A 15,048-nucleotide genomic window follows, 5' to 3' on the forward strand; every position below is an offset into this window, starting at 1 on the left:
TAACACATTTCGAAAAATCTGCATGTGTGAGGCTTTTTTTGTCCTGTTTTAAGTGGGGTAATGTATATAAATAATAGATATTAGCAATTAAGCATCCATTCCTATGCATTCATTTATATATTTGAAAATAAATTAGCCACAAACTGCATAAAAGGAGATGCAATCTCCTGTTTTCTCTTCTGTTTTCCCCGCTGTTTGCAAAAAGACGTTATTGCATTTATCTCAGTGAGAACAATGACCTCAGCTCTCATTCTCTACATAAGTGGATTAATTACCACAAAAGAAGAACTTATAATAATTTAGCCAGCCTGCCTCATCTCTAGTTTTTCCTGTTCCTGTCTGGTGGCTGCCAGTTTGCCCTCTGTTCAGCACAAACCTGGACTAGAGCTTGCTCATGCCACCAGGGCCAGCACGGTGAGACCTCTGAGCTTTGGATCTGCTCTTCTCTCAGCACATCTCCAACTGCTCTGCTTCCAGAGATCCTCCATGCACCAGTGAGTAGGATTTAGCCTTTTAGGTGTGTGAAGTAAGCAGTAACTTGTCAGAGTAAGGAGAGCAGAGTATGCAGTGACAACCGCAAATCTGGTTTCCTTTGGTTCTCTTGGCTTCCATCCAGTATGTAACATTATTAATTGAGCGTGGCTTTTTTTTTTTTTCTTTTAATTATTTTTTTTTCTTGATTCCTTTTGCTTTTTAAGGATTATGAAATCTGCTATTTTCATCATATGTGCACATCTGTGTGCCAGTAATGATGGAGGGGCCTGATCTGATAGTCAATAAACTCAGAAAACAGTGAATGTCTGGGCTGGAGGATGAGTCCCTTAATCGCAATAAACACTGACTGCCCTTCATTGAAATTAAATGTGTTCTAACAGAAGTGACAGAGACATCACTTTTGTTACAGGATCGCTGTTACAACAGAGGTGGTAGTTGTTCCATGACAGCATTGCAGTTTATTGTGTTGACCTGTATTCACAAGTTCTTAATTCAGGGATCATTTTTATCACATCCATGATAGATCTCAGCGCTGCTTGATATGAAACACTTATCCATTATTGCATAAGACACACATTAGAAACTTTACAAATGATTCACGTAAGTATTTTTTTCACATCTATGCTAATAACCAGGAATAACTTCTTAAGTGCTGGTTATTCACTAAAATCAGGGCTGTCATGCTATTTACATTACCAGGAGTCATAGCCCATGGTCTGTTACGGGCACAACCATTTCCCTTCTTTCTTGGTTCCTTCTTTAACGACAACAAAATCACAGATACTCTGCTCCTTAACCCATGCTCTTGTACTATTAGAAAGACCAGCCCCTTTATCTCACAAGGTGACACAGCTCTGGTCAATAGCCCAAGATCAGGCTATGCTTTAGCAATGTGTATGTTTACATGTAGGGGAGCACAGCAGCTCTGTAGGCTGTAAGCTTCTCTTCTATGACTTTAATATCATTGAAAATTTAAGATTCTCTTCTACAGATTCTCATCACTCAAATGAGAAAATGGCAATAGAGCAACTTATTACTGCTTTTGGCTATGTTCTTGAACTTCCCATTAAGCACGTAAGCATTTATTTCAAGTTAGATATGCATTGTGCTCTGAAGTGCTTGTTATTTAGAAATGCAATTTGTTTTACCAAACATACCATCACTGTCTCTCTGATGAACTGACGCATCATCTTCAATGTAGGTGAATTCTCTGCATTTCTCCAGGGAAGCAATGGATGATCTGCTTGCTTCTGACAATTTCTTCTCATTTTTGGTTTCTTTTGATGAAGTGTCTGCCATGCTAAATTCTGCGACAGAACTCATAACAATACCTTTCACGGTCTTTTCATCTGTATGTTTTTCATTTGTAAGCTGGTTTTCTGGTGGGATTAGGAAAAAAAAAAAAGGAAAAAGAAAGACTTGTTTGTGGTACTAAGGCATAGATCTGAGGGAATAACATATGCAGAATTTCCAAGCCTATAGGTGTTTACTTCTAAGGGATAACCCTGCTTGATGATTTCAGTCTCCTTACATATGTGAAGTTTATTCATCAAGCAAGCAATTGTAAACTTGCACTCGAGGGTTTCCTCTTAAACCCAGAGGATTTATAGGCTAAGTAATAACTCCCTTCCACTGGGTGGGATCAGGCGAGAAGAGAGAACAGAACTGTAACCTCAGCTGAAATCTATTTGGAGTATGTTCTAACTTCAATTTGTGATATGTGAGAATGCAAAACAATAATTTGGTTTTTCAACAGCAGCTCTTGTTTCTCTAAATTTACAGCCAACAGTGTGTGTAGGTAGTACCCAGATGGAGCTGTGCCAGCTGACCATGGTTCAATGTCTTGTTGCAAAGAAAATCAGATTATCTTTGTTTCAAATTTTGTTATAACTTCATCTACTACTTCATTAGCTACTACACATGCTTGTATCGTTGGCCCGAAATTCAGCTAGAAGATGGGATACTTCACATGCTGTCATTGTTCCAGAGAGTCATCTCAGAAACCAGAGACAGAGCTTACTTCTAAGTCCCTATTAGGGGAGAAGAGTTCTGAGCTCAATGTATCCTTGAGGAACTACTTAGGAGCAGATAAACGTGGGTTGATGTACAGTTACACTTATTTTCCAAAGTGATCAAGAGTCCAAGAAACACAGTCATTTGCTCTACTGCTGGGATGATAAAACCTCATTAGTTCTTATCTTCCACTGATTAACTCCTGCACCTCACATCAAGCACAGCCTCACTTTTTATCTTGGTTGATCTTGTGATATGTTGATCTTAAGCTATATACAGAAAATCAATCTTTACAAACACCTCTGTTTTGCAAACGTTACTTTCAAAGGGGATCCATAAATACTCTAAATCAGTTAGTCTGCTTTCTGCTGCAAGGAGCCAGAGGAGAGATCTTGCTTATCTCTTGTCTTTCAGGTACCTTTGATGCCTGCTGTATATTAAATAAAAGCCAAGAAAAGATTGATAAAGAGTGAAACCTTGCAGTTGAGCTCCTACAATTATACTTGTGGCAGAAAAAAGGAAATTTGGGCAGGATGAGTAGACTGCAAGAAGAGCGGATAAAAAAATTGTGACCATTGGGCTTGAGCTAGGAGAAGTGAAGGTTTGAGGTATAACTGTCTCTCATGGAACTCAGCAAAGTGGTGAGGCCTGATGTAAGAGGAGAGGCAGAAGGAGCTGGATTTGATCCTGGAGAAAAAAAGGTGAAGATCTTTCCAGAAGTTGTTTTCTACTACAGGGTGATGGAGAATATAGACCCCAAGTCCTCTCTGTTTTGTCCACTTACTTATGGAATGAGTGAAAATTTCATATACGATTTTACCCATAGTCAGATTTTATCCTGCTGTCAACTTCATGCAGTGGTGTTTCCAAGAGTGAGAAAGCTGGGCAGAGCTTATCAGAGTGATAGCCATGGAAGAGGATAAGAGGAAATGCCAAGATAGTGTATTCATTTTTGTTTTAAATCACGGTTATAAAATGTTTGTTGGCAGGTATTTTTTTTTCTAGATTGTGAACTTGCAGTAAAGACAAGGTCTGCTGTAAAGGAACTGTGGGTTTCCCTGTCCCAGAGAGTCTATAGGTTGGCCTTAGGCAAGGAGTGACTGGTAGGATAGGGAGAAATGGAAAGAAGGAGGCAGTAAGGCAGTAGTGGCACGGAGAGGGGACTTGGAAACCTACAGCTGTCAGGTTTTGTGAGCATTAGGATGACAGAAAGCCACAGGTGAGACTTGAGAAGGGCAGAAGAGGCAGCAGCTCCTCAGGGCGTGATGCAGCAGTGCAAAGCCTGTAGGTTGCACATTTGATTGAAGGAAACGAGAGTTCTGGACAAATATGTCTGTGGTTTTTTTACTATAATAATTTGTTGATAGCTTTTTTTCCAGAGCAGTAAGTATAGTTTTTTTTCTCTCCTACTTCTTGATTAACCTCTTGAATCCAAAATGTGAAAATTCATGCAATTTGGGTGTACTTATATGTACAGTAACTACTATTTTCCAGTGTTTATAAATCAATGACATATCACAATTTCCCCTGTGCTTTCTTCCAATAATATTCCATCTCCTAGAAAGGAGATGTTAATGGAAGTAGCAGAGATCTGGAGGAAGCAATGTCCTCCTGGTCATGCATTGCTGTTATTGGATAATAATTGATTTGTGGGTCCAAAAAGCACATGCCCCACCTGGTATTCAGGTGCCAGTCTTACAATTGGATCTTATTCGTCCAGGCTGAGAGCTGAACATGGGCTGAGCAGTTGAATACCTGTGGGTCAGATTGAAAGGTCTATGCAAGAATGACATTTTGTATCATTTCCCCCTTTCAAAATTGGCCCTAATGTCTAAGCTGGATATATTTTAAATTGCAATATATCTGTTCAGTTCCCCTATTTTGCCACAACACAATGGCCCACGGAACGCATTTGAGCATTCAACAAACGAGACTGAAAAAATCAGACGGAAGTAATCAGTAAATGCCAGACTAACATTTTCTGTATCCACCGACTTCTACTATTCATGCTTCAAGTTAATTTTTATTCTTGAAGTGCTGTTGAAGAGAAATCAAAACCAGAAATAGAAAGGCATAGACATAACCTGAATTTTTCAATGCAGCACCATCAAACAAAAGGGTAACAAAAGCTGTCATTCAAGGACTCTTCTGTTTGCTAAAGCACACTATATCTTTGAAAATACAGTACATTTTAGTGTCAGACTCTTAGTTTGAAAAGCTCCCTTCAAGTAATGTTATACTTGTCTTGTACAGCTAGATCAAGTCTTCATGCAATCACCGTAACAAGCAAGTTGCTATGACAAGCGAGATCCGTGCTTCCAGAAAACAGTGCGATAGAGGCTAAAGCAGTGTACAATTATAGGTCTCCATTTCATTTTTATGCAATTACCTTCAGTTCAGCTGTGGGTCCTTCTACATTATGTCTTTTATCAATTTAATGTTTGCACAAAGTGTTTAAAGAAATAAAAATTATGCTAGGCCAGCATAAAAAAGTGGTTAGCTTTTTTTTTTCTTTTTCCTTTTTTTATAGTTTGTCTCTGCACGGTGCAGTAATAGGCTGAGAGATGAGAACAAATAAGCAGAGCCAAACAGGATTTAAAATATATATATTATGTACAGCTGGTATTATTTATGACTGCTTTTAAATGAGAATGTTAAAAAAAAAAAAAATTGCAGAGAGATGGAGATGGGCAGGAGGTGAAACTTCGTTACTGTCTTCTAAAAGCCTGTGTCCACAGTTCCACACGTCTGCAGAAGCCCATTTTTAACAGGTAGAAATCACTCACTGAACTGGATTAGAAGGGAAAAATAGGTGCATTGTGATAAAAAAGATCTCAAGCTATTTTGTGTTGGTTAGACTGTTAGAGGTAGTTAGGGGCAAATTCCCTTAATGTACCACTTTTAAAGAATATCCCGGAGTAGCCAATTTATTCTTTATCCAGGGAAGCTGGGGCTTGCTTGGACTGTTATAGCAGGGAACTGGGATTGCTTACCCATGTTTGTATTAAAGACAAATAGTAGGAATTTAATGTGAGTATTGAGACTTTTTATTAAGCCGGGTGATTCAGGCCACTGACAACAGCGTCTGAATTCATGAAAGCACAAAGTAAATCACCTGCTTCCCATTGATGCCAGCCACAGATCCCTCTTGTTAATAGCAAGGAGCGGCGGTGCTGTTTGAGACTGGTATTTACAGCAGGTCGTCTGACCCCTATTTCTCTTCATTGGCTCAGGCACAAACCAGGGTCTTCCAGCCCTGGAGAACAGGAGGTAGAATTTCCTAGCGTACTTTAGAAATTAGTTTTTATACAACGGCGTATAAGGGCTTTAAGTCTGCTTTCTTTTGGCGAGGGACTGTGGGACTGAGATGGCTGTGTTCTGCTGGACAGGGCTTGAAGCAATATGGGCAATGCTGCAGAGCCATATAGAGCTCGTGTACATCTTACAACCAGGGACAAGTGGGTGTGTGGCTCTGCTCACCAATGGGATTTGTTCCCAATCCACCCTGGCTGCAGCCCCAGCTTTGTCTTCCTGGGGCAAGGAGTCCCAAGGGTTAACAGTGAATTCTGTGGAAAACTCTGGCAGTTTAGGATGTGTAACTTCTTAATTTCACCGTGAGGCATCTTTGTATATCAGTGCACAAGAAACACTGAAGGAATGCCTGGCTGATCTCCCTGCCATTCCCTATCCTATGCACTGCTGTCACTGCCTGTCTATTCAATATAGCACGTGCTCGTCACTCGAGGAGCTGAGTGCCATGTCCATTCAGTCCTGAGATGGAGCCAGCAGAGCTACATCAGACCTGATGGAGGATGACTTGTAAGTTTAAACACTTGAACTGAACTCAGTTGGTTTGAAAAGACTCACAGAAAAATGAAACCCAAACTCCAGAAAAGAGAGAGAGAAAAGGAAGTAAGAAAATGACCTTTGGTCACCTGTCTAAAGGACATCATTTTTTCTTTAAATAATTATTTGCAGCAATGTGAGGGGAGGCCAGATGTGCAGCTGCATGGTGTGATGTGACACATGCATGGGGCTGCCAGCTTACCTGGGTGGTCCTCACTGCTCAGCATCACCTCATGGAGAACTGGGAGAGGCAAGGAGCTGGTGCAGCTGTCTTGGTGGAAAAATAACACAACGTTACAGAGAAATACTGTAAATAGATGTGGCTCAGCACAGAAATTTCTCCAAATACCAGTCATTTAGGGGAGACAAGCATGCTTCCTTCATAGAGACACAGAATGGCTTGGGTTAGAAGAGACTTTAAAGGTCATCTCATTCCTTGAGAAAGTTTTATCTGAAGGGTCAGGACAAAGGGATCAACACAGGCACAATAGTTCTTTGATTTGTTACAGAAAGTGTTGGGACTGGAATATTTGTAATGAACCGGAGGCCATCATCCATTCCCAAGTACCCTAGAGCCATTAGATGAGGTTCCTGAAAGGCCAGTGAAGGAGGAGGAAGGAAGACACTCTCAAGGCCCAGCCTCCATGGCTTAGCCCTCCTGGTGAACAAGATGCCCGAGGTTCTCATGTGAGTGCTGAGCTCCTCCACCTCTCTTGCACTTGCCTATCCCTCCATTTCCCATGCAGTGCTTGGAGTATTCAGTCTCTCTTCCTTCTTCACCCAGAGTCAGAGAGACAAAGTGGGATGGGGGCTTGCCCCTACAACAAGCCCAGGCAGATCCTGACTAGTATCATAGGTGCACTCATGGTCTCATGCTCATTGCATTTTGCTGAGCTCAGGGTTGAGGATACAAGGGATCTAGAGACTTATTTTTATAATAGGGCAACAGGAAATAGTACACAAGGCTATAAATATTTGTATGACATCATGAACTCGTGCAAGTTCTTCTCTCCTGATTTATGATGATGGACTGGTAATTCACAGAAGCTCTGGGTTTACTTTTCTTTTTTTATTTTTATTTTTTGCCGTTGCAGTAACAAAGTTAATGGTGCAATCCCTGGAGGGGGCATTTTATCAATAGCGAATTTTTGACCTCATTGCATACATTTTAACTTTATGAATTAGTGACCCAGCTGACTGTAAAACCTTCTATAGGCTTATTATAAATCTATCAGAGGACTAGCAAAAAATTTTGGCCCAGATCCTAAACTCTGACAGGCATGTGTTGATGGACTGCATACCAAGCACTTCCACTAATATTTCTCACTAATTATATCATATATTAAAAAAATGAATGAAGCCAATGTTTATATGTAGCTTTAACTGCTTTTGATATAAGAAAGCAACACAATCCCTAATAAATTTTCACCTTCAACATTTCTATTCATTATAATTTTTACCATGATGAATGAAGTTAGAATGGGAAAGGGAGGGTGTTCGTCTTGAAATCTGTTCAGTGAATGACTGAATTCCCTTCCCCAGCTCATACTGAGGAAGGAGGGAACAGATGGACACAGGAAGAAGAGGGAGGCGAGTGTGGAGGGAAGGAGATGGGTGAGGAACAGATGGAGCTGGGGGAAAACGAAGGGAAGAGTCAGGAAGGATGGTAGGAAAGTTTTACACCTGACCTTGAGCTGAAATGAAGATCTGCATATACCTTGGGGCACTTAGAAGTTGCTTTGGGATGCATATTTATGTACCTATGAGGCCCTAGCACGTCAAAGTCATGTGGTCCATTCCAAATGATTCACTGCTCTGTACCCTGCATTTTCTTGAGGAGGCAGATACCGCAGGTGGGCATCCGTGCTGTGTTCAAGCCCTGCTGGTAATGGCAGAGGGCTGAAATGAGAGCAAACACCATAGTGCCCCAAATGGGATGGGAAGTGATAAGTCAGCCAGGCATCTCAGCCAACCCAGAAATTGGAACTTAGAGTTTTGAAGAGGTATCCTGCACCCTGTTGGCTGTTAGAATCTGATGGCCAAAATGCTCAAAGTGATTTACAATTTTACTTGCTTAAAAATAGGACATTTGAGATGGCCTGATTTTTAGAATATGCTCAGCATCTGCGCTTTGAGGTGTATTGAATTATATAGCCCAAATCACTAGTAAGTCTTGGAAATCTTGACTATATTTTTAATTCTATTAAATTGCCTGCATTGGTTCTGGCTCTGCTAGCTGAGAAATGGAAGAGGTGAAAGTTAAATATTGGCCATGTGTGCCATTCCCTTTGAAGAAAATGGGAGCCATGTGCACACACCTAGCAGCAAAGTTTGGCCCCAACTATGATTTCACAGCTGGGCCCTAACTTGAGGAATGCTAAGGCACTAAATGACTCAATTGGGGTAATCTGATCAATGCTGTATTTTTACTCTGAGTTTAAATTGCACACACAGCAAGAGCACAGTTAGTTTTCTTCTCTTTCAAAATCACTTTTCTCTGCAGAATTGATAACACATATATGATGTTTTGCTCTCGTCACACAAATAAGTGAAATGGCAGAGAACATATGTCAAATAAAACGCATAACGTTACATCCTTTTTACTTTCTGCAGGCTGTTTAAGAAAACGGCTTCATTAATTTTGACTGAATAAAAGGTTCCTTTAAGGGATTTCAATAGGTGACATGAAAAACGTTAATATGAACGATCAAGACAATGGAGGTTAAAACTGTTTTGAAAATATGTTTCTTTTATAGATCTCAGCTGCTGGAAGAGTTACAGAATAAATATACGGTAGTGCTGACATTCAGTGCTGTTTCATCTTCGGAAAAGAGTTTTTAATAAAGAAAATTCTTTTCAAGGAATGCTTTCTGCAGCCAGTCTTCAAAAAGAGGTTTTCCCCTCTCCTAGTTTAATAAAATTAAAGTAATTTATGTCACACTGATATGTCGATATGTTTTTCAATAAACTTTTTAACAGCGATTTTTTAAAAATTCTCTTCACTTTAAAAATTATAATTATATGTCTTCCTCCCACTTTGAAAATGGCACAAGGTGCTCATTTGCAGAGCTCTACTGTTCAAATCTTCACTGAGAATAGAAATGTCATGACTCAGTTAACAATGCTTTATTATTCACATTGATCTTTTTTTATAGTGTTCTTTATCTCAAAAACATTGTAAATCAGATATCTTCCTCCCACTCTTTTGTTCATTTGCAAATTTTTATTATTCTAGTTTAAGAAAGCAATGGAGTGTCAAGAGTCAGTGTATATTGTTTATGTTCTTTTTTGCTTTAAAATTACTTTTAACTATAAAAAGTAAGGATGTACAGCCAGGAAAAAGTAGCTGGATTTCAGGATGCTTAAAAAAGAATTGAAAGGATCAGTGTGAATTTTATGTTGTTCACTTACACTTCACAGTCGCAATGGACTTTGAAAAAAGGGGAGACCAAACACTTTATGAAAAGGTTTTCATGCGCTAATTCAAAAGGGCCTATTGCATCAAACATCATCATCTGCATTAGACACCAGACATAATTCATGCTCCCAAGGAGCACAATAGCAAAATTCACAACAGCTTTTGTGGCACATTCCCAGGATGGTTTGCAGGTGCGCACCCAGAGCCATGCACTGCCACAGCTCAGCGCCAGGTCCTTGGGGATCTTAGCTGATGCACCCCAGGTAAATCACTGGGTTTTCACAGCAACTTCACAGCTTTGGGATTAAGTATGAAACTGCAGCAGAGAAGTAACTTCAGCTGGTCAACAGGTCACAGAAACCAGTGGGCTCAGGTGCAGGACGTGGCCGCACATCCTTCGGGATAGATGTGCCAGAGCCCCCAGGGTTTATTTCCAGGTTAGATCTTCCACGCTCTGCCTCAGGCCCTGTTTCCTTTCCTACCAAGTTCTTCTTCGCATCTCTATTCGTGTCCTACTTGCTGTGACAGTGTGAAATTTATCCATGACAGTAAGAGAAGCTAGTGCAGAAGGCAGCAGGACCTCATGGTGTTTCATGTACACCTTCATGCTCTGAAGGAGCAGCAATTTCTGACGCTGCTTTTAAGCCTTAGGTTGGACTTTTGGGTCATGTGACAGCTCTATCCCATAAAACAGCCCTGGAAAGTTGTAGTAAAGAGAAACAAAGTCTTTCCACATCCTCTTTTGTTTTCTTCCTGTTTTATAGATAACTAAGAACTCCTATATTCTCCTTATTTCTCACTTTCAACATGAAGCTGGTGATTCTGATTCACTATCTTATCTGAATTGATCGTGCTATTTTTCAAATGAAAGAAAAAACAAACCTTATTATTGTTATGTCCTTTTCTCAGCAGCACTGCTGCATTAATTCAGCCTTCCTTCCTTCCTCTCAGGGTTAATTGCTCTCCCCATTGGTGAGGTTAAGACCGTCTGCCAATATGATCAAGTTTCAAAAACCAAACCCAACCAGAACGGAGAGCCAAGAAGTGGGCAGGGGTTTCTTTAATGTGTTGGCACAGTAACTAAAGGTAAATCTTACTGATGAACATGCCTGTGCAATTGCTTACTGTTTAGTTTGAGACATTTATAGATGAACTACTACTGAATTTATTACAAAGGTGTTTCTTTTTCAGTGTTTTTTCTCTGTCATTAAATTGGAAAGGTTTCATATTTGGTAAGCTCTATCTGTTGAGAAGTTGAAATTTTAGAGCAGCTACAGTCAGAATTTGTGAGCTTGTCACACAATGTCTTCCTTTTGCATCCTGTGGTCTTTGGCAGTTACGGTCACAAAGATATCATTGCACAGCATTAATGCCAGAGGAGATCTGAGGCTGTCAGCACTTGAATTTGGTGGGGGAAAACACCATCAAACCAGCATGATTTCTTAAAGTACACTGAAAAATGCAGCCTACCGCTCACTACTCCTGGATGGAGTAGGAGAGAGCAGTGAAACTCAAGATGTCCCTCCCTGTTTATACAAAAATGTTTGGAACAAAGCAGTGTTCTTAGAAACGATGAATCTTATTGCAGAACAAAGTTGCCTTCGTAACTGTGGTCCTAATGTTTCCAAATAGCTGCTTGATCATTTGAGCACATGAAATACTAGGTTCAGCCCCGTCACCAGCAAACACTTAAATTCTTCTCACCACGGCACCTTCACTGTGGTCGTTTCTGCCTGGCTTTGTAGCATTGGCATGTGTAGTACAAGTACAAAGTCTTCATTGTACATACAGACTTTCAGTGGAGAGCTACAGATTTCCTGAAATCTCCCTAACACGGACTGTCCTGTATCGCATGGAACTGCACTCCCAAAGAGCTTTCCTGGTGCCTGATGTGGGCCATGCACAGGGGGCTGGTTGGGCACAGGGCACTGAGCTTGCCAAAGCCCGAGGAGCAGCACCCTTGTAGGGCTGCATAGACACAATGATAGATGAGAAGACCCATTGGAGGAGCTCGTGCCCCTCCTCAACACTTCCTCAAGTCAGAAGTTTCAGGGAGGCTCAGGTGGACCTCCCCTTAAAAGCAAGGAGGTCACAGCCTAGGACCTGGGTGTGAATGAAATGGAAGAGGTGTCATGCTTTAACATTCGGTTTAGGAAAAAACTTAACCCCATTAATCCTTAAGAAGAGGGTCTCTGGTTTGTTCTTTTTTCAGTCTATTCTGTATTCAAAGCAAGTACATTTTTTCTGTCACTATACCGCTATTGTTAACAACTATAAATGTATTAAAAACACAGGGGCATTTTAGTATGTGTATTGTGCATAAGAAATATTGTTACATGACAAGCTCCAATTGGCAAGTGAAAAGAGGTTTTATTGAAGGAAATCGCAGTAGCAAACAGTGAACTATGCAGAATAATGGTAATTGTTCCTTTAACATTGGCAGCGCACGTTCACTTAATATGACTGCTCCTCTGTCTCTGCCTCATCCAGACCCAGAGGACCTGTTAGACAAGCAGGCAGCCACCTCTCTCTGGGATCAAGCTGTCAATGCAAACTTGCTTTCTTTCTGTTTCTCAGAGCTAAGCTATACCCCCAGAGCTCCTGAAGCTTTTCCTGAGTGAAAGCTTTAAAAAAGCTCCATTCTAAATTACATCACACGAGCTGTTCTCTTCAGACTGACAGAACAAAAGCACGGGAGGGGGGGGGGGGGAAACGCCAAAAGTACCATCTGAGTGACTTCTGAGTTGCACAGAATGATTTACCTCCTCATGCTTTATCAGAGTAGACTAACATTGGCTTGACCTTGCCCACCAAAGCCCAGAAGTGTCCTTTAACTACCAGAGAAATTTTGCATCCTGTGTGCGTGCAATACAAATAGTGGTAGGCTGTTGGCTTGCATCAGCAGGGTCTTAGACACTGCGTTGAGGATTACCTTTATGGGGGCAAGATGCTTATGGAACATTTTTAGATGACGTGGACTTTAATAGAGCCAGTTCACTGTTACTGGTAGGCCCAGCCTGGTGTGTTCATCCTCTAATTAGCAACTCCCCAATTAACAGTATGAGAAAAGACTGTTGAGGGCTGCTTCCAAAATCTGAAAAGTTTGGGTTGGCTCTGTTTGGACTCTACAACCAAAGGTCATCAGCAGAAGAGAGCAAACAGACATTCAAAATCTGCTGTGGCTGTGTAGGAAGGGGTTAAAAATTGACTGATCTTCCCTTGCTCTGAAGGTTTTGAGGTGGTTGTGAAGGGTTACACCCCTTCAATCAGGAAAATGCTGTCAGCTGGGAAGGAAGGCCATGGCTGTTATTGCTTCCTCAGTAGATAAATACAGGTAGGATGAAGGCACAGTAAGGTTGTGGCTATTTTTCAGGTAAGGTGCACAACAGCAGCTTTTAGGAACTCACTGTTTCTTTGTGTTTTGTCTGAGGTTTAGCAAATTAAAACAAGCAGATTTGGCTTTTGAGCTGGTTCTTTGAGGTTCTCGCTCAGTTTTCAGAAGCAAATTCCTTGTATTCTTGAGTACATAGGCGAAGTTAACTGCACAGCAATTCTTTCTTTGTTCTGTTATTTTGGACTAAACCTTGAAATATTTCACTAATTCATAGTAAAACAAAAATATTCCTTCTGTAAAAGATAAACTGAAACATGATGAGTCAATAGTTAAGGAAGAAACACTTTGCTCGTATTCCCCATGGAGTTAGAATATCTCATGCTCTCTTCTTTCATGAAAGTGGCCATTTCAGTGTTATATTTATATGGTACCTTGAGGAGAAGGAGCTGAGGATGTGGGGATCTTACCTGAGTCTCCATGGGGCTGGAGGATGGGTTTGTCCAGTTCTGGAAAACAAGAATGGGAAAGGAAGACTTCACTGAGCAGGAAAACTCCTCAGCTGATGAGGTGGGGTTGTTACCCCATGTAAACACCGGTGTTTTATAAAGCTGCACTGTTATTGGAGGGAAGTTAGAAGTCAGGCTGCTGGGCTTGGAGGCTTTGTCTCCTGATTGACTTCACAAGAAAGGAAACAAAGTTCTCTAGATGGAAACTGGGAGATAATTCTGCTCTTGAGGGCCCAGCTTTCTCTGGCCTTTCAGATGAGGTGTAATGTTTCCCCAGGGGATGCAGTCGGTTTCCATACAGTCAGCACAACACAGCAGAGGAGCAGCAACTCCCTGAGGACCTCAGCTGGTTGGAGCATCCCTGAATCTGAGTGAGTAAAACTTATGATCTTGGCTATGTCTTTTTGTTGGCTGATGTCTGAGTTGTTTTCACCTGATCAGGGAAACAGCTCTGCGTTGCTGTGTAAGGGACCAAGCTAATGCCTGTTAAAGCTGATTGGAAGTGCTTAGCTTCAGGACATGCTATATCAGGTGTTGTATCTGCTTCCTACACCAAATCATGAAAATCTTAATTAGGCAAAAGTAGTCATTAAAATAATTGCAACCGAGAAAAATGCTGGTAATGAACCTGAATGTAGGCCTGATCGCTGTGTGCACTGTCACAATCCTTTTCCTATCCATGGTAAATGTATAGATGCTGGACTCTCAGTTTTTGAAGCAACAAGAGTAAGTCATTATTTAAACATCTCTTATTCATACCCTCATATTTTCTGAGCTGAGGTTTTGTGATATGCTGGGGGTTCAAATTCAGATCACCTATCTTTATTTTTCCGTTTCAATGAGATGAAGTTTCCCAGGTTTTTAGCTGTGTTAGGGCTTTGCACTGCCTTTTGTCACTGTAGTATCTGAGTATCATAAAATCAATGATGATGACAAAGCAGAAATGTAATGGTGTCTGGAGCAATACACATTTCTCCTCTGTTTGGAGGGAAGGACTGCATACTTGGGTGGCATTGCTGCACTACAGTATGTGGGATTTTGTGCTGTGCAGGTGTCACTCATAAAAATTTCAGATCTTTATTTATTTGGTAGGTCTGGAGCTGTATGTGTGAACTAAGAAAAAACCTAACTTGTAAATCCCAGGTAGAGTTTGTAGTAGTTGCAACCAGAAGCTTGCTTGTAAAACAAGGAAAACTTGAGCTGGAAATGATTTTGAGACAACAAGCAGGGTGCCACAGCCCTGTTCCCAGGCTCCTAACATGAGCACAGCTGGCTTCTCTGCAGGACAGCAATGAAGGTCCTGATGGCATGGGGACGTTTGCTGTGGGTCACTTACACCACCCCACAGGCAAGACCTGGAGTCCCTGGGATGCTCGGTTGCTGAGGAAGTTAACTTACTCATGCCACCACACAAATCATGCTACTACCCTTTGCTC

General features: G+C 41.1%; 1 protein-coding gene across 1 annotated transcript in view; it reads right to left on the reverse strand.

Annotated features, from left to right (window-relative positions):
* MDFIC2 (MyoD family inhibitor domain containing 2) overlaps positions 1–15,048 on the reverse strand; it is a gene marked incomplete at both ends in the record, with an annotated part of 38,472 nt that overhangs the window by 2,223 nt on the left and 21,201 nt on the right. The window contains 2 exons of the mRNA XM_079540108.1: positions 1,653–1,874; positions 13,574–13,612. Of these exons, the coding sequence (XP_079396234.1) occupies positions 1,653–1,874; positions 13,574–13,612 (261 nt within the window). The remainder of the gene's footprint in view (positions 1–1,652; positions 1,875–13,573; positions 13,613–15,048) is intronic.

The sequence above is a fragment of the Tetrao urogallus genome (genome assembly GCF_951394365.1).
Source record: "Tetrao urogallus genome assembly, chromosome: 10".
Taxonomy (NCBI): domain Eukaryota; kingdom Metazoa; phylum Chordata; class Aves; order Galliformes; family Phasianidae; genus Tetrao; species Tetrao urogallus.